The sequence below is a fragment of the Pistacia vera genome, unplaced genomic scaffold, assembly GCF_008641045.1.
Source record: "Pistacia vera cultivar Batoury unplaced genomic scaffold, PisVer_v2 Contig283, whole genome shotgun sequence".
Lineage (NCBI taxonomy): Eukaryota > Viridiplantae > Streptophyta > Magnoliopsida > Sapindales > Anacardiaceae > Pistacia > Pistacia vera.
In genome coordinates, this window is record NW_022196094.1 from 192,280 (window position 1) to 212,875 (window position 20,596).

Genomic DNA, 20,596 nt, shown 5'->3' on the forward strand with positions numbered 1-20,596 from the left:
ATGAGAGAGCAAATCACTTCAGCACATTAGAGTCGATAATAGAATCAGAAACACAGAGCACTTATGTACCTTATTTTGTATTAATGACCCAATCCATTCTTTAATTTTACAAAATATATATAAATATTCTATTTATTTTTAATTAACTAATAAGAAAATTTTGATGAAATAAAATTAATTTTATAAAGATAATGATATGAAAAGTGAATATAATTAGTGAATTAAAATTGGCAATGCCAGGCCAACCATATATATTAGAATAATACTACAGTCACCGAAAGTAGTACACCGAATTTGTACACCGAGTGACGTAGCGCAATCCTGACCGTCTATTAATATTCAGTTATAATTAATTGACAGTCATGATTGAGTCACGTCATTCGGTGCACAAATTCAGTGATTGTATTAGTTTCCTATGTATTAATATTATATTTACTAATTCTTGAATTTGGACCATTATTTAAATTACCTCTAACTAAATCTATCATTAACTAAAACACATGCCTTTTTTCAATATCTTCAAATTCATTAATTATTCAATCACAGTACTTTTATTTAAACAAAAATAAATTATATTACCTCTCATCTTCCCCTTCACCAAGGGTAGCCAAGCAGAGGACAGTACCCAATATGTTTTTTCAATGCTGTATTCTGACCAAGGTGGGCTGGCAGTGCCTTCAATTTGGGGCAGTCCCAAATTTCCAAGGAAACAAGAGATGGCATGATTTTAATATCATCTTCTTCATCTCCCTTTCTTGTAATCTTATAATCCCACTCTTCCCATTCATTCATATAACGAAAAGCGAGAGTTTTCAATTTGGGGAAGAAAATAAATGATGAAGATGTGCCATCACTTTCTATTCCCAAAAATTCATTACTCACTCTTTTCAAACTCCTCATAGAATATATACACAAAGATTCAAGGGATGACAATTTTCCCAAGGGAGGCAAATGCTTACAGTTTATGGAGTTAGAGAGTTTTAAGTCCTTGAGCTTGGATAAGGACATCATCCAGTTGGGTGAAATAGTGTTGCCTCTGTAATTCCATATATGTAATTTCTCCAAATTTAAAGGTGGTTGTAAGATTTCAAGAAGTGTTTCATCATCCTCATTCGTCCTCTCTCCATCTTCTTCTGCTTCATCATCCTCAATTGCCCTCTCTCCTTCGTCTTCCTCTGATTCATCATCCTCATTCGTCCTCTCTCCTTCGTCTTCTTCTAATTCGTCATCCTCATTTGTCCACTCTTCTTCGTCTTTTCTGAAATCCAGAGTCAAATGAAGGAGGTTTTTCTGATTCTTGAGCTCTAATCTTCTAGCTTCATCCACATTTGATACATTTCCTAACTTATCTATACACAAATCTCCATATGGGTTAAGATATTTCAAACCTTCAAGGCTGCATGCTTTATCATCATTACCAACAAAGAATTTCCTTAAGGTTCGAAGATTAGTCAACCTTTGAATTCCTATTGGCATGTATCTTAGATCATAGACCGGATCATTTTCTAGATGCCTTAGATTTATTAATTTTCCAATCCCTTGAGGTAATTCTTGCAGATGTTGACATTCATTAACGTCTAAAGTTTGCAAATTATATAATCCACATAATTCTTCAGGAAGTTTTCTCATTCCTCGATTGACCAAATGAAGATATCTCAAATGTATCAATTTTTCTATCCCTTTCGGAAAGTCTCGTCCAATAAAGGAAATAGTTAATGCCTTTAAACATGTCAATTCACCAAATAATTTTGTGAACATATTAGAAGGCAACGTAATGAACAAGGGAGCTTCCTTATCAAGTATGAAACTACGCAGCCTTTTGAGACTACAAATAGATAAAGGAATTGGAGTCCTTTCATCATCATGACCTGTTACCATCAAATGAAAAACTTGCTCATGATAAGAAGAGTTTATGATTGGCTCTTTAAGACCATTAACTTCTATGTGGAGACATTCATTCTTAGTCAAGAATTGAGCAAAGTCATGTACTAAATCGTGCATCTTACATCCAACGATATTATCGTGATCATCTTTTACAAAATCCTGGAACAATGAGCGTGATGCTAAGTAGTCAAAGTACTCTTGACCAACTATCCCCATTACATCATTTCCTTCTTGTTTGAGATAACCATGAGCCATCCATAATTTAATCAAATAATCTCTTTCTATGTTATGGTCCTTTGGAAAGATGGCACAATATGTGAAACATCGTTTTATCTTGAAAGGCAAATCATTATAACTCAATTGTAGAGGACCGAAAATATTTTTTTCAAACACTTCAAGTTTCCACAAATCACTATCTAAGATATTTTGCCACCCTTCTCTAGTTTGTCTAAAGCACAAAAGACTACCAATAGTCTTTACAGCAAGAGGCAAACCTTTGCACTTGTTTAAAACTTTCTTGCCAATCTCTTCTAGATTTTCACACTCCGCTTGAGACCTACCAAAAAATGCAAATCGCTTAAACATCAACCAACATTCTTCATCGGGCAATTCTTTGACAGCAATAGTGTCAATTGATTCCATCATATGTGCCACTGATTCCTTACGTGTAGTAATCAAAATTTTACTATCATGGAGACCATTCTTCAAACAACAATATAATGGCTCCCATTTTTTGTAGTCATCTGACCACACATCATCCAAGATAAGCAAAAATTTCTTTTCAGCAATAGATCTACTAATACGTTGAAAAAGCGATTCCAATTCACCTAAATTTGAACTAAAACCTTCTAGAGCCTCAATGATTGCTTTGGCTATCCTATATTCATCAAAAGGTTCTGACACACACACCCAAATTACTTTATCAAAGTTATTTATCACCTCATTGTCTTTAGAAGCAAATTGAGCAACAGTAGTCTTACCAATTCCCCCCATCCCTATAATAGAGATGATATGGGGGTGTTGGTCACTAGTCTCACACAACATGCATACTAAAGTATTCTTTTCCTCAACTCGACCACATATATTGGACACATCAACAAATGAGGTACTTTGTACTCGTTCAAACTTCCCAACACTTCTACTCACTTTAAAATCATACATATCTTTTTGTTTCACAATGACATCTAACTTTTCATTGAATTCCTTTATCTTGACCGCAATTTCAAGACGTAACCCTGCTTGTTGGTACGAAGAGGAAGAGGGAGAGGAAAGATGTACCTTCTTAGGAGGAACCCCCTCAATTTGCTGTTTCAGCACAGCATAGTTCCACTCATCCAACACGTCTTCAATGTCATAAGACATGTACTTGAGCCGATCTAACCAAAGTCTGACGTCTCTCTCCTTCACTTCTCTCTCCTCTGCATCAAGGAGCACAGCTTCTATAGCGTCAAGATTGCTTGTGAGCTTTTTAACTTCTTCGTCAACACCAACGACTAGCCTCGTCTCCTGCTGTATCCATTCGGGAATGAGTGAAACCAGATACTTTTGGAGACAGGAAACAATAGCTCTAGCCATAATCAGAGAAGATAAATATTTGTGAGTAAAACGAGGAAGAGATAATATTTGTGAAGATTTTGACGTTCTTTGAATTCTTATAATACATAAATGAAGCTAGAAACGAACAAATGTTACATGGTTGAAAAGGGCCCACCCGCCTTTGATTGATGCCCATAATTCAATAAAAATATGCCAACTTTAATGGCAAATCCCTTCAAAATAGCAGAGTCAACAATGGTGTGCCTTGTAGGCCAGCACCTTTGAATCATCTTTTGCTTTGTTCGTGTTTGTTGTATAGAAAGCAGAAGTTGCAATTGATGCTTGGAATCCGGTAAAATTAATTAATCGGTAATGCTTTGCTTAATAAAGCCTCAACTTTTGTTTTGTTTATTATTGCTAAAGAATTAAATCTCTATTTTTAGTCTAAATTATGTACATCTTTCTCCATTAATGGGACCACATTTATTATTTTCATAATTATAGATTTAAAATACAATTGGTGGGACGCATGTGAAATTCAAGTTTGGTTAAATATCCAAAAAGGCCAGCAAGATCTAAATATTACAGAATCATCAACAACTTGGTTTTAAGAATCATCAACAGCATCGACATTTTTGTTTATGAGTTCTGTTAAGGCCTATTTTGGGACGAGTGAAAATTGGGATTTTTGGCTCGTTTGATCTGGGAGATGTCTTGTAAGTTTCCATCTCTTTAGCAAAACATGTTTAAAGAATAATACAAAAGGATTAATAAATTTTCACTTAAGGATTTACTCTCTTGTATTAACTGTCACACTATCAGCTATCAAAGTCAATATCTATAAACATAGTTCGAAGACTAATAATTACTACTAAACATTAACATATAATACATAAGCAAATATTGTAACAAATAAAGGTGGAACAAATGGGCCGGGTTAGGCGGGTCAATCCTAACCAACCCGCCTAACCTGACCCGTAATGAAGAGGGTTCAATCCGCCAGCAACCCCCGGGTGGGCCGGGTTGCAAAATGGCAACTAGACAGCCCGCGGGTTGCTATTTTGTCCTCTCTGTAGGAGGACCGCCATCCCGCTGGGTTGGCCGAAAAAAAAATTAAAATTAATTTATTTTTTCAAATTACCCTTTTACCCTTGAAATATAGCCGTTTTATAGCCGTTGGAGGGGTCTTTTTCGTCATTTTCTTTCCCCATTTTTTTCTATAAATTGGCCCTAAACTCTCATATTTTTCTCACAACTCAAATTCTCTCATTCTCTCATATTCTCTAATCTTCATTCTCTCAATTATTCATTTATTCTCTTAATCTTTTTGTTATCAATTTGCTCTTATTTTAATTTTTATTAGTTTTTGCAATTTTCAATTCATATTTCCAATTTTCCAAATTCCAATTTCCATAAATCCATATTCCAATTCTCTTTCTTTAATTTTTATTTCTTCTACATCAATTTTTTTTTCAACTACAATGGATAGATATTTCTCTCCCATCAATTTCAATGATGAAGAAAACTACTATCCTAGTCCTAGTCCCGCTGATTTTACTATGAATGCAGGAGATTCAAATAGTCCCGCTGTCCCAATCCCAGTCTCTGAATCCGATACACCTCAAAATATGCCCTTAATTCCAACAGCTCTCAGTGGTTCTAGAAGTCGTCCTCGTAATCGTCGTCCTCGTCCAACTCCATCTCAAGTTGAGGCGGGATCATCAACTGCCGTCGAAACCGAAGACAGACACACATCAGACGTTTGGGCGCATTTCGACAAGTTTTACGAGATAGAAAATGGCGTTCAAGTCAAGAAAGCAAGATGCAAATATTGTGGAAATGTTTATAAAGCTGATTCAGGTAATGGTACTAGTACTTTAAAAAGGCATGCTAATAAACATATTAATCAACATGGAAATAGAGAAAGCAATCAAACTCAAATAACTAATATGGGTACTACTTGGCGTTATAATTCTGATGTATATAGGGAACAGTTAGCTTTATATATTGCTGCATCTGATCAACCTATTAATATGGCAGAAGATAAATATTTTGAAAGATTTGTTCAAAATTCATTTTTTCCAGGATTTAAAAGTTATTCTAAAACTGCAACTAGAAATGATTTAATAAAATTGTTTAAAAAAATGAAATTAGAATTAAAAAATAAATTTCATACTTGTCATATTAGTGTGGCTTTAACTGCTGATATTTGGAGTGGTAGAGCTAAACAAGATTATATTTGTGTGACTAGTCATTATTTTGATAATGAATTTAAATTAAATAAATCTTTATTAGGATTTAGATTAATGGATGTGGATCATAGTGGTTTAGAAATCTATAATAAAATTATTGAAGTTTTAGAAGATTATGATATTATTGATAAAGTGATAAGTTTAACTTTAGATAATGCAAGTTCTAATAGTAAAGCTATAGAATTTTTTCAAAATAATTATCTTTTATATAATAATTTGAAGTTTTTTCACCAACGTTGTGCATGTCATGTTATTAATTTAATTGTGAAAAGTGGTATGAAAACAATTAAAAAAAATATTGATAGAATTAGGGAATCTTTAGCTTGGATTACTAGTAGTAATAAAAGAAATGCTGAATTTCAAGAAGCTTGTATAAAATCAAATATGTCTCCTAGAACTTTTGCATTAGATATGCCTGTTAGATGGAATAGTACTTATTTAATGCTTGATTCATGTTTACCTTATGCTAATATAATTAGTTATTTTGTAGCAAATAATAGAGGTCCTCATCATTTGGTAGAAAATGATTGGAAGATAGCTAAAGTATTTCATTCTTTTCTCAAATGTTTTTACCAAGCCACTTTACAACTTTCTGGTGTGTATTATCCTACTAGTCCATTGGTAATACATGCAATTATAAAAATTTCCGAGTTATTTACAAAAAACAAAGACAATGAAATTTTACATGCACCAATAAAGGCAATGGAAAATTTTTTTTTGAAATATTGGAAACCCGTTCCTTTTCTTTATTGTTTAGGTGCTATATTTGATCCTAGAATTAAATTAGCACGTTTAGAAAATGGTTTTGACAATTTAAGTGAAAATTTACAAACCGAATCATATGTCAATCAAATAGGAGAGGTAAAAAATAGTCTTTTCGAAGTATATTTCCAATATGAAAACAGGTATGGGAACCCGCAGTCGCAAAGAGGCGAAATATCCAGAGAAGCTGTAGCAGAAGAAACAAATGAAGACTTATTCTCTTGGAATGCACTGAATAGGCCGAAGAGGACCCGAGTCCGAAGCACAGCCTCCTCTTCAGAAGCACCACCACCAACAACAACAACAACTAATATGCTGTCCTCCATGGAGTCGCAGAGTAATGAACTTCAACAATATTTGGCAACCCCCGAAATGTTTTCAACAGGTCACTTTGATCTCTTAGAGTATTGGAGAGCCAGAAAATGTATTTTTCCGGTATTATCAAGACTTGCCTTGGATGTTTTCGCTGTTCCTGTCTCAACCGTCTCATCCGAACAAACATTTAGTGCAAGTGGAAGGATTTTAAATGAAAGGAGGACTAAACTTGCTCCAAAAATGATTGAAGTCCTCACATGTCTTCGAGATTGGGAACGATCGCGCCATCAAGATCAATACGAGGTTATCGACAATACTTTAATAGAATCATTTCAATTTTGTAATATAGATGATACAGATGAGGGAGGTCCTAGTGAACCACCCCCAATTTAGTTGTTTTGTAAAATGTAATTTGTAAATTAATTGTCAATTATTGCACTCTTTTTTCTTTACCAAGTTTTTCTCCCATTGGGTTTTTCTTGGTGAGGTTTTTAACGAGGCAATAATTGTTGTAATTTCTTATTTTATTTTTTGATAAATGAATAAGTCTAATTTTTCTTATATTACAATTTTATTGTATTAAAATTGAATTAATGTTTGAAATGTTAACAAAAAAAAAAAATTGAATTGAATTGAATTATTGATATTTAAAAAGTTAACTAAAAATAATTATATTTATAATTATTTATTTGAAAAGTTAAATAAATAAATAAAAAAAGGGGCTAACCCGGCCCGGACCGCTGCCTAACCCGACGGGTTAGGGTTGGCGGGCCGGGCTGGGCTAGCCATTTTCTCTAAAATGGCAAGCCTAACCCGGCTTGTCTTTATTGGCGGGCGGGTTAGGCCCAGCCCGCCAAACTTTGCAATCCATCGCGGGCCGGGTCGGGTTGGGCTGGGTGGGTTATTTTTCCACCTCTAGTAACAAATCCTCAAGTATATGTATAAAAATGCATCTATCATGAAAATAAAAAATAAATTTACATTTTTTTAAAAGACAGTTCCTTGTAACCTGATCTCGCAACTCATCAATAAGTCGTTTTACATTGATGTTGATATATTACCAAACCTATTGAAAATAATAGTGAGAAACGTTGGCTTGATGGGCCTGCACCTTCCATCAACTTTTGTTTTGTTCAGATTATGTAGATTTTTCTCCTATTTTTCTCCTTACATGGGACCCAAATCTTATTATCTTCATCAATGAGAGACATATATGTGGCTGTGCATTTATTAATAGTCAATTATGGGTTGGACAAGCGACCAGTCAATACGTTGTATTGTAGGGAAGGGACCCACATTTTTTAAGAGGAGGAGAGAGGAAGGATAAGCAAGTAGTATGGGATGTTGGTTGAGTTTACCAAAATTAGTTTATGTGTAACAAACGTTGATAAGCTAATTTTAGCTTATAAATATTTAAAATTTTAAATAATTATGTGTTTGGTTAAAATGTTTATAAGTGATTAATAAGTAATTGACATGTTTGATAAAATGTGACTTATAAGTATATTTTATTATAAAATAACTAAAAAGGATACTATATTGAATAAGTGTATATTATAGAATTTTAAAATTAAACAAGGATAAGTTTATAAACTTAGACAAACACTTCAAGTGTAAGTAATGATGCCATGTGGTCCTGAGTTAATTGGGGTGCATCGTGATGGACCCAAATGGACCTAGAGGATGTGTCTTAATCATAGTTATTAATATTTTACGGGCACGATTCGATATGGATAGTATAAAACTCCTCCCTAGTCAAGTATTTTTTAAGTATCCCTTGACCATTGAGAACCTAGAAAACATACGCCTAAAAAAAGAAGTTTATTTTAAAATCCTATTTATATAATAAACCTATAGTTTAAGAATATATATATATATATATATATATATATATATATATATAGTATATATATTTTATTCTTTCATGGCTTGCCGGTAAATGCATGTAAGACTTATCGGTTATTTTGACCATACAAAAACAAATACATCTCCAATTTCTTATGTGAAAAGCATCTGGTCCCATGACCAAATGAAGCAACATTGTAATTGGACTTATATTTTCAAAATAAATAGATGATAGAATCACCGACATGCTCAAGTGCCTAATAAAATCCAGAAGGTTCAGCACTTATTTCATCAGGCAAAAGTTTCTTCTGTTACAAGTGCCTCAGTGAAGATTCTGCCCTTGAACCATAAAAAATGGTCCGTTACTGTTTTTCCCTCGAGTATATTCTCTTTTGATGAGTGACAGAAATTCTTAGCATCTACAGGAAGCCATTAAACTAGTAATCAACTCTGCTATTAAAGTAAATAAAAGATCAGAAACACAACGCTGTGATATGCTTTCCACTTAAACATCAAGAAATGAAGAAACAATAAATATTAGTGAGAAAGCATAACAAACCATTAGTTGAGTTTACAAAAGTAAGAAATTGACTTTCTATTTTCTGAAATTAGCTTTTTAAAATGTGTCGATGAATGTGTGTTTTGATGTATCTTTTCTAGATTTACAATACAACCTCATAACATTTCAAACTTTCCCAAGTTTGGTTTCCGAAGATGCTCTTTTTTCATGTTATAACTACTCTTGTAATATGCTTTCCATTTAAACATCAAAGAATGAACAAATGAAGAAAGAATAAAGATTAGTGTGAAAGCTCCCTGACAAATAGAGGGATCTGATGAAAGCGAACGTCAGATATTTAGGCCTGTACATTGGCATCAATTTTTTTTTTTTTTTTTTTTTTGCCAAACATGTTTTCAAAAAATGAATTTGAAAATAAAAAGAAAATTAAGTTATATTGATATCATTCTCTTAAAACACCATTTTGAAAAAAAAAAATGTCCTGGTTTTTAAAAACTGATCTCCAAAAAGGTTAAACAATGTTCATTCTCAAAAGGTGTTGGTATATGCAGGTATTGGCTTTTTCAAGAAGCAAGTGCGTATAGGAAAAGGCTAGCTCACCAAGCAAGTGTGAAAACCAAAAGATGCAGCACTTGTTTCATCAGCAATTTTTTTTTTTTTTTTTTTTTTTAATATTGCCTCAATGAAGTTTGCAAAGCTGTCGGAAAAGGGTGTTGTGACAGCAAATGCTGCCTAAAACGGGCTTTTTTCTTGTCATTGATATTGGTCCTTGATTGGTCTACTGATCTGTGACAGAAATTGTAAATTCTCAGCATAGGGAGCCAACTAGTAATCACTTCTGCGTATCAAGAGATAACAGAACCAGCACACTGCTATGATATGCTTCCCACTTAAGCATCAAGAATAAACATTGTGAGACCGCATAACAAACCATTGGTTCAGTTCTTTCAACTATCCTCCTAACGCCATAATTCCTTCCATAACCCAAAAATTTGATGAAATTTGAAACTATGGATAGAAAATTACATTGCCTTGGTATAAAGAAAGAAAGATTTAAACTTATTTGAAAGTTGATGTATTAGGCGATCTACTCTCCTTTGTACTGAAATCAGTATTACTATTTATCAATAATTAGCACTCATTTGTCTGTTTCTGCTGAGTTATTTTGCCTCTATAATTAATATTATTTGTGTCTACTAGCTGTAATCTACATGATTAATGTGCATATCATTTCCTGGTAAGTAATTTGACTTCTTTTCCCTCAAAAATGACTCTATTTGCAGAAAGTGAAAAAAAACCAGTAACAGGACTTGTGGAGCTTAAAACAAAACCAATTTGAGGAAGTCCTGACAGTTGCACGTAAATGTCAAACTCTTTAAAGATTTTCTGATATTCGTAACTTTTCCAAAAAGTTACTTAAATGTCAAACCCAGTTTTATGAGTGGAAAAAATTAACGTAGCATGAGATTTTTGGAAAACTTGGATTATATACTTTTAAGAAAAACTTTAGTAGTACCTCCAAAAAAGTCAAGCTATAATGCATGCAGTGAGATATTGCACTTCAAAAGTATCGGAGCAATATATGCAGCACAGAATTTCTCAACCATGCAAATTTATATGTCAATAAAACAACAGAAAGAATAGAAATTCAAATATATGCTTTAGTTGTTTTATAGCTAGAGAGTAGAGAAGTTACCTGCACCAACATCCAAAGAAGTAACTTTTGACTCTGCCCTGACAAGGTTTTTACAAGCTTAAAGTCTTGGCCAGTCCAAACCTGAACACATAAACAAAAAAATTTTAGTGTCTTGAACTTGCCTCACTGCATCAGAATTAACCTATCAAATCAATTGTTATTACAGAGAAAATGGCTTTTCATATCCTACTAGGTAGAGAGACACAAAAACAAACCTCAAACGTTTTTACGAAAGTAAGAATTGACTTTTCTATTTTCTGAAATTAGTTTTTTAAAATGTGTTGATGAAGTGTGTTTTGATATATGTTTCTAATTTAGAATACGACCTCGTAACATTTCAACTGTATGCTCAGTTTAAGCACCAACGAATTCTCACGTGTATAACGTTGATTGGCTATTCAATACACATGAAATAAATATATAAAAGCGAAATAAATGTAAGGGAGTTTTTTAATTGGTTCAGATGCTAAGGTAGCAAGTCCTACGTCCACTGATTTGTATGATTAGTGGGTGTCAGGTCGCGGTCGCGAGCTGACTTACATAAGACGAAAAAGTCAAAAATGATTACAGCAGAAATAAATTTCTTTCGTTGTATAAAAAATCGCCGAATCCCCCTAAATAAGGGTTCTTCTTCATTTTATATCAGACTAAAGCGTGTAATCATCACTAAATCCATGTTTTGGTGTGATTGTCAGGATGTAATCCGCTTTACGTCCCATTTCCCTTTTCCCAAGCTGACATTGCACGACTTGTTGCAAAAAAGGACGCGTGTGGACTCCATATCACTTGGCAGGTCTGACGTGTTCGCGCTGCCTGACGGGAGCAGGTCACCCTTCACGTGACTTTCCCACGTCAGCCCCATTTTCCTGGGCATAACAGAAGCCCCCTAGTTTTTAAGGTTCGAGGGTCGGACCTTGGAAACTAAGTCACTCGGGTCTTTTGGTTGCTCCGACCTGAATGGGACGAGCTCGGCACAGGACTCTGGTGAACACGATCTCACGTTGTTCCCGTCAGAGCGACCTGACAATCTCCACCTTAGCGACCTGGATCTGAGGGGCGCTCCTCTGTACAGATTCAACGAACCTGGTTTCATGCTGTCATGCAGTCTGCGCGCGTTAAAGCATGTCAGGCACATTAAATGCCCCGCGTGCTGAGCTGGCACCGTTTGGCAGTGTTAAGGCGCAGCGAACCGAAACGACGACCATTACCACGTCATTTAATGCGACGTGGGCGCATTTAATGCGGGGGAGAGAGTGGGCTGTCGTTTCATTTCAAGGGGTGGTAACCGTCGATTCGCAACCCTCATATAAAAACTTGCATTTTTTTGATGAGGTCACCGAAATTTCTTTCGCTTCAAGTGGAAAATCTTTACACACCAGGAACAATTTTCTTCCGATCGGCGTTTTTCAGGAAATCGAAACGAGTTTCGGCGTCGGCTTCGCATCTCAGAGAGTAAGGTTTTTCTTTTCCCTTATCATTATTATCTCTTTTTTTTTTTTGGCACTGGTTTGGTTGAATAGTGGCGTTGGGTCTCCTGGCTTTTCACCGGAGACCGACCCGCGCCCTTGGATTCGAGCCGTGGATGCGGCTCGAGTCACTTGTAGATTCTAAGATGTCCCACACCATTACTCGGGGAACACAAAGGCCCAATGCCCGTGTCTATCATGTTGCAGACTGGGATGGAACCGTCAACATCCAGACCCGAGGAAGAGCCAGCTCGTCCTCAGGGAAGTCCCTGAGACGCAGCCTCGATGTCTACTCGGTTCTCACTTCCGAGGAGTTTAATAGAATAAAGACGCAGTACGATATTTGCGCGGAGGTGTTCCTCGACCACACCAGGTCGTCACGGCGCCCGGTCGATGGCCTTGCCGCGATCTCTGAGAATCTTCAGGGTGGAGGGAGGATTCCCTTCCATCCTTTCATCAGGTCGGTCCTGGATCATTTCGGGATCGCACCGATGCAACTGACGCCAAACGAGTATGTCATCACTGTTGCGATGTACATCGCGTGCTGCGAGCGGCTTGGGAGAGCCGACGGCGGTGGAGCTTGGTGTCGCCTACTACCTTAAGAAGAGTAGGACAAGGACTCGTCTACCTGTCTCGCGACCTACCATTGCCGCGGGGATACACAGCTATCCCAGCAATGCGGAGCCTACGAGACGAAGTTCTTCTTTTTCTTTTACAACCTATTGCCGTTTTCAAATCCCAAGTAGTTTTCTCTTGCTAGTTTATTATCTGCTCGCCTGATCTACGTAACGACCTATTTTGTTTTGCAGTTAATAGAATGACCGAGCAGTCACTACTCGCTGATCCGGACAGGCTTGTATCCTTCAGTACTGGACGAGGATAGTCGCGACGCGAGGAAGCTTGTGACCACCGCGAACTTGCGGAAGTACGATTTTTTCAGTGACCAGGCGTCCTTAAAACCTCCGGAAGGTAAGTTACACTTGGTTCCCTTCTGGTCGTAGAATGATTTCGTTTACTAACGACCTTGAATGCAGAAACGATGCCCCCAAAGGAGTCCGGGCAGTCCCGCCGAGCACCGTTTGTCTTTCCTCAATCAAGGATCGAGAGGGAGGCTGATGCTGCTCGTACTGTCCCGACACAGCTGGTGCGAACAGTCCCACTTCCCAGCCCCGCCCTGCTGCGCAAGGGGCAACCAGGACGGAACAGGCCACTCAGGCGCCGACTGCTCGCCCCAAGCGAAGGCTCCGGCCCAAAGGTCAAAGAAGAGAAGAAGATTCAGCCTAACGAGTTGGAGACTGAATCAGAGGGAGAGCCTCTGAGGTCGCTGCCAGGATCCCGGAGGTCGGCAAGGAGCCCGTGAGCGAGCAGGTGCAAGCGACAAAGCGAAGGACGCACCTGTTCTAGACTCGTTGGGGAGTCTACCCGATTACCTGCAGCCCATCGTATATGGACGTGCTCGATTGCGAGCTATCGGAGTCGTACATGAATTTACGGACACGGGCGACGACCTGCTGGCTACGTCGTTTCAACATCTGAGCAAGGTAAGACTAGCCTACTTGAAATTTCAATCCGGTCTATTTCTAACTTGTACTCTGCTCGCAGGGATTGCTTGCGATGAGGATGTCCATGGAGAAGACGCGGCTAGGGGACGCGAAGGGACAAGCGACCTGAAGAGGAGGTCCGAAGCTTAAGCAGAGCTTGGTGTCCGTCGAAGCTGAAAGAGCACAAGCGTTCGAAGCGGCGGATAGGTATCTGCATCAAAAGATGCCGCCTTGCGATCAGTGGATTTCCAAAGGCTGAGCTTGACCGACGGTGCGGAGGAGATTAAAGAGCTTCAAAGGACACCGCCCGGCTCACCAAGGAGGTCGGCGAAAAGGACCAGGAAATGTGGGCGACTTTCGAACAGCTCAGCGAGCTGAAGAAGATAAAGGGGCCTTCGAACAAAAAGGCTAGCCCTTGAGGCCGAGCTTCAGGAGAGTCGGGAGAGGGTCACTGCACTGACTGCGGAAAATGCAGAATCAGTCTGAGAGATGGAGGAGAAGGCCGCGGACTGGGCGATCAGATCCATCTACACCCTGCGTGCAAGGAACCCTGATTTGGACTTCTCTGACCTCCCGGAGCTCTGGCAGGCGACCTTGCGGCCCATGGCCGAGGAGGACCAGGCTGCCGCGACCGCCCAGGACCCGACCAGGCAGGTGGCTCCGGCTCGAAGGATCTCCCGACCAGCCTTAGTGTTAGAGAGTCGTTCCCGTTGTACCCGAGTCTTAGATTTTTTGTACATGACATTTTCTTTACAATGGAAGTTTGCTTTTTTATAAATATGCACTGTTTACAATTGTGATTTACATAAGCGATCACATATAATTCTTACATGCGAACAGAACACATTCGAACTGTTTTAAGCGAACAGTGTAATCCTTGAAAAGAAATTAACAAAAACTGAGCTGAGTTTGGGATTACTGATGTATGGCCGAAGGTGCTGGCGTTCCAAGCTCGGGGTACCTTGGAGCCGTTCAACCTTTTGAGATGATAGGTCCCCGGTCTGATCACTTTGTCGATCCGGTACAGACCTTCCCATTTAGGCCCTAGTACTCCCGCACTTGGTTCTCTGGTCCCGAGGAGAACTTCCTTTAGCACCAGGTCTCCGACCTGGAAGTCTCTTCGCCGGACCTTTGAGTCGAAGACCTTTTTGCTCGCTGCTGGTAGGCTGTTATCCTTAGCGAAGCCTTGCTGCGACGCTCTTCAATTAGATTCAAACTTGCTCTCAGAAGTGCTTCGTTGTCGTCCTCGTTGTACAGGTCCCTCCGAAGAGAACCGGTCCCGACCTCTACAAGGATCATCGCTTCGCAGCCATAGGCCAGCGAACATGGGGTTTCCGAGGTGGAGGTCCTTGGATTTATCCTGTACCCCATAAAACTTTGGGGAGGTGTCAGCCCAATTTCCCTTGGCTGCCCCGAGCTGCCTTCAGAGTGTGCTTGATGGTGTTATTGACTGCTTCAACTTGGCTATTCGCCTGTGGCCTGGCGACTAGGCAATTTTTTATGGATGCCCAGCTCTGTCGCAGAACTGCTTGAACTCCTCATTATCGAATTGCTTTCCATTATCTGGATGAGGGTGTGAGGATTCCGTAACGGCACACTATGTTCTTGAAGACGAAGTCTCTTAACTTCCTGGTCGTGATCGCGGCTAGCGGCTCGGCTTCGACCCATTTTGTAAAATAGTCTACCGCGACCACGGCGTACTTGACCCCCCCCCTTCCCAACTGGCATGGGGCGGATAAGGTCAATCCCCCACATGGAAAATGGCCAGGGCTTGACATAGTAACCAGCTCGTGAGATGGTGCTCGCGGAATGTTCGCGAACCGCTGGCATTTGTCGCACTTCTTGACAAATTTGTGCGCATCTTCGTGGATTAGGGCCAATAATATCCCTAGCGAACAATCTTGTTCGCAGAGATCGAGCTGCTGTGTGGTTACCACAGTCCCTTCATGAATTTCCCTCATGATGTAGTCTGCTTCTTCACTGGTTACACATCGGAGGAGAGGGGCACTGAATCCTCTCCTTTACAGCTGATCCCCGATGAGTGTGAAACGAGCAGACCTTACTCGCAGGATCCTTGCCTTGACCTTGTCGCTAGGCAAGGTCCCATCCTTGAGGTACTGTACAATGGAGTCATCCAGGAGTCTTGCTGAACCACGTTCATGGCCTGTTCGGTCGAGCTGATAGTCGGAGCATCGACAAAACGAACAGGAATGCTATCAGGGGCCTCAGAATCAAATGATGAGGCTACCTTTGCCAAGGCGTCTGCTATAGAGTTGCTTTCCCTGGGGATCTGAGCGATTTCATAGTGCCTAACGACCCCAAAGAGACCTTAGCTTCTTTCAGGTAGCGGACCATGTTCTCCTCCTTGGCCTGGTATTCTCCTAGAATCTGGTTGACCGACCAGCATGGATCGCTGTAATACTGATCGGGGTTGCCACCCATCTCTTTGGCGAGTCGCAACTCGCGAGCAGAGCTTCGTATTCAGACTCATTATTGGTCGCCTTAAACCCGAACCGGAGAATTCCATGAATTCAGATCCCCTCGGGCTCACCAGGAGAAGACCGGCACCGGCTCTTTTCCTGTTTGATGACCCGTCGACGTAGAGGCTCCAGGTTGATCAGGTCCCGAATATTTTTCTTGCCCGACTTCGCTAGACTGCTGCTCGCTTGGGAGATAGGAGAATTCCAGATGAAGTCTGCAACAGCCTGCCCTTTGATGGTCGACCTGGGCGTATACTTTAGGTCGAACTGGCTCAGCTCCATGGCCCATTTGAGCAGTTTTCCTGAGGCCTCTGGTTTCTGGAGGACCTGCCTGAGGGGGTAATTTGTCATTACATTGATTGTATGGGCATGGAAGTAAGGTCGTAGCTTTCTGAACGCGACCAGTAGGGCAAAAGCTAGTCGCTCCATTTCCGGATACCTCATCTCGGCATCCGATAGACGTTTACTTGCATAATATACTGGCCACTGAGCTTTTTCCTCTTCCCGGGTTAAAGCTGCACTGACCGCGAACTGAGACACGGACAGGTAGATGAGCAGGATTTCCTGTGGAAGAGGTTTAGAGAGGAGCGGTGGCTTCCCAAGATGCTCTTTTATACTCTGGAATGCCTGCTCGCATTCGGAAGTCCACTCGATTTCTTATTGGCCTTCAGAACATTGAAGAATGGTAAACACCCGGTCTGTTAGCCTTGATATGAAGCGACTGAGTGCCGCTATTCGCCCATTCAGACTCATGACCTGCTTTTTTGCTGGTCGGGCTCTCCATATCGAGCAGGGCTTGAATCTTTTCGGGTTTACTTCTATGCCCCGCTGATTGACCATATATCCCAGGAATTTTCCTGACGATACCCCGAATGAACATTTGAGAGGTTCAGCTTCATTCTGTAGAGCCGTAGTATGTCAAACATTTCAGTGAGATGCTTAATATGTTCTGAGGCGTCCTGGGACTTGACCAGCATGTCGTCCACATAGACCTCCATTGTCCTCCCGATCTGGTCGGAGAACATTCGGTTGACCAGCCTCTGATAGGTCGCACCCGCATTCTTGAGGCCGAAGGGCATTACCTTGTAGCAGTTAGCCCCCGCTGTAATGAAGGTCGTATGCCCTCATCTGGCTTATACATCGGGATTTGATTGTATCCCGAGTATGCATCCATGAAGCTTAACAGCTCGTGTCCCGAGGTGGCATCAACGAGCTGGTCAATTCTTGGCAGGGGGAAACTGTCTTTCAGGCAAGCTTTGTTCAGGTCCTGAAGTCTACGCAGGTTCGCCACTTGCCATTTGGCTTCTTTACCAGGACCGGGTTGGCGACCCAGGTCGGGTAGAGAGCCTCGCGAACAGATCCATTTCGGAGAAGGTTTTCCACTTTTGATTTTAATGCGGCGTACCGCTCTGATCCATCGCCCTTCTCTTTTGGCGTACTGGCTTACTTCACTGCTGACGTTCAGGGAATGACAAATAACGTCCGGCTGATCCCGACCATATCCGCATGCGACCAGGCGAACACATCAATGTTCTCCTTCAAGAAGTTTACCAACTCAAAGCGAGCTGGGGATTAAGACAGCTTCCGATCTTTAGCATTCGGCTCGGCTCTTTTGGATCAACCGATACTTCGGACAGATCCTCAACCGGCCACTCGGGGATTTCCTGAATTCGTGGGTCTATATTATCTTCCGCTGGACCAGCTGTGGCTCGATCCGGCTGATCGCCATAGCCTGACGGGGCGCGCACCGCGAAATGCCCTTCCCCTTGTCGGCCATTTGGACCGCTTTTACATAGCATTCTCGTGATGCGCTTTGCGACCCGCTTACCTCCCCGATCCCCGACGGAGTGGGGAACTTCATCTTGAGTGATAAATGGAAGTAACTGCCTTGAAGTTCTCAGTAAGGGTCGCCCTAGATTCCATGAAGGCCGATGGGCAGTCCCACGACCAAGATTCGTAACCCTAGTCACCTCGTCGTAGTCGCCGAGCGTGACCGGGAGCTGGATTGTTCCGCTGGGGATCAGGTGATCCCCTGTAAAACCGTATAGAGGCATCGAGGCTGGCTTCAGGTCGGCCTTGACCAGTTCATTCTATCGAAGCGGACTTGAACAGAATGTTCACAGCGCTTCCGTTGTCCACAAGCATTCTGCAGACATTATGTCACCCTATCAGGCGTGATTACCAGACGTCCTTGTGCGGTGTGTGCAAGCGAGCTGCCTCCTTCTCGCAGAAGGTGATTGGTTCTTCCTTCCTGGCTTTCTGAGGTCGCTGCGATGTGCTCAGGACCCTGATCGGGTCATGATGTGCTTCCCAAGCATACCTGTCCTGCCCCCTCGCGTGTTTCCAGCGAGGTGCGGACCCCCAAAAATTAGCTTCACACTGCTGAACCCGCTGCGATCACAGCGCTTGTTCTTTCACTCCCTTAGTTTTCTTTCGGGGAGTCATCAATGTACTCTTTGAAGTGTCCCTTCTTGATAAGCTCTTCAATAGCCTGCTTTAGAGCTCGGCATTCATCAGTGTGATGCCCGTTATCCCGATGATAACGATAGTATTTCTTGCTGTTCCTGGCTGTTGCAGGAGTTTTCATGGGTTCTGGCTCACCGAGCAGGTTGGCTTCCTCGGATTTGTCGAGGATCGCAGATATGGACACATTCAGTGGAGTGTATTGGCCCTGTCGCGGTCGTGACGGGGGACAAAGCATAGGACTTTTTCTGCTCGTAGCGGGTTTTTTTTCCCTTTTCGCTGATCGTCATTGTCTCCTTTTCTATCAGCTCGCCTGTTGTCTCCCCACCTGACACACTGCGGGAGGTGCCGTGATCGCGACGGCGAAGTGCCGCCAATGAATTCTCTATTCGGAGATACTTTTCCGCCAGGTTGTAGAATCTGGTGGGGAATATCGTCCTCCGCCTGCAGCTCCTTCCATAGGTCGGTTTGCGGGCGAACTCCCGGCTATTATAAGAGTTCGATGGACTCTTCTGGGGCATGAGCCACCTTGTTGAGTTCCCTGTGGAAGCGATCAACGTAAGACTGCAGGGATTCGTCTCTTTTCTTTGCCTTATGTTGCTGAGGTAACTCAAAGGCATTGAAATTTTCAGTTGGCTTGGAAATGCCCGCAAGAACGTCGTGCTCATCTGAGGCCACGAACTGATCGATCCTGCTGGGAGCGACCTTAACCACCGTTTGGCGTGAGAAGTCAGCGTCACAGCCAAACAACGGCATTTCGCAAGGTCCGAACACCTGGTGGAGCTCCATCAGGTCGTTGAACTCATATAATGATCCTGCGGGTCATAGTTTCCATCGAACGCCGCATATCTGGCATTTTGAACCCTGGTGGAAGTGGGGCAGCTAGCACTTCCAGAGAAAATGGGGATGTAGAGGCGACCTGCGCCTATTCATTTTGCTGCTCCCTTAACCTGTCCAGAGCTCGCTGGGAGCTCCTCAATTGCGGTAAGGAGCCAATTGGGGGTTTGTTTTCACCCGTGCGAGCCCTCCTTCTCGGTTGCGGTTCAGGACAGTCCGAGAATCAATTCCTCCTCGCCTCGGCCGGCATTTCCGGCCGCACTTGACACATGCTGACTAGGGCATGTGAAGATGACGGTTGTGAGGGGCACTTTCACCGGCCCGCGGTGGTACAATCGCCCCACGAGGTGTAAGGGCCTCCCGCATAACGATCGGGATCGCTCTGCTGGTGGTGATCGGACCACCATGCCCAGCATTTTTGCTTGGGTTTGCCTGCATCGTGGCATGGACAGCCCGGGGTCCACTCTTTCGCCAAGTCTCAGCTTTGCTGATACCTTGCTAGGGGCACCTTTGGTATTCGCCGGCCCTTGGGAGCCCGTAGGCTTATTTTTTTGCCACTTGTTTACCCTTGCGCTTACGCGCTGCAGTGCTCGCGGCACGGGCTATCGCCCTTTGCCGCGCTTTCGCGCGACCTGCAGGTGTTTTTGGCGGTTGTACCGCTCCGGCTGTCGTGATGACATGCCTTGGTCCAGACGGTCCAACCTCTGGTTGACTGTCTGGAGAGTATTATCGAACCTCTCCAGGTAACTCCTGATGGCAGGGTCCAGTTGCGGGGCTGTTGGGGTATTCCCAGCAGCATTTTGCGAAATTAGAGGTATGTTGGAAGGGGTGTCCCTCTGGGCCAGGGGGACTCCTTCTGCATGCTGGTTCCCTTGCTCAGGTTCAGATTGGCGGGCCATTGTAGCTGTAAGACCAGTAGGTCAAAGATTCTCCTGATGAAGGGTAGACACTAAATCAGCCCTCCTTCTAGCGCCAAACTGTTGATGCTAAGTTTTTGCA

The 20,596-nt window shown here is 41.8% G+C and overlaps 1 protein-coding gene across 1 annotated transcript; it reads right to left on the reverse strand.

Annotated features, from left to right (window-relative positions):
• Window positions 1-594: 594 nt before the first annotated feature.
• LOC116134127 (disease resistance protein RGA2-like) lies at window positions 595-3,459 on the reverse strand. The gene has a single exon (XM_031419815.1). The coding sequence runs from the start codon at window positions 3,457-3,459 to the stop codon at window positions 595-597; it is 2,865 nt and encodes a 954-aa protein (XP_031275675.1).
• Between the last annotated feature and the right edge of the window lie 17,137 nt (window positions 3,460-20,596).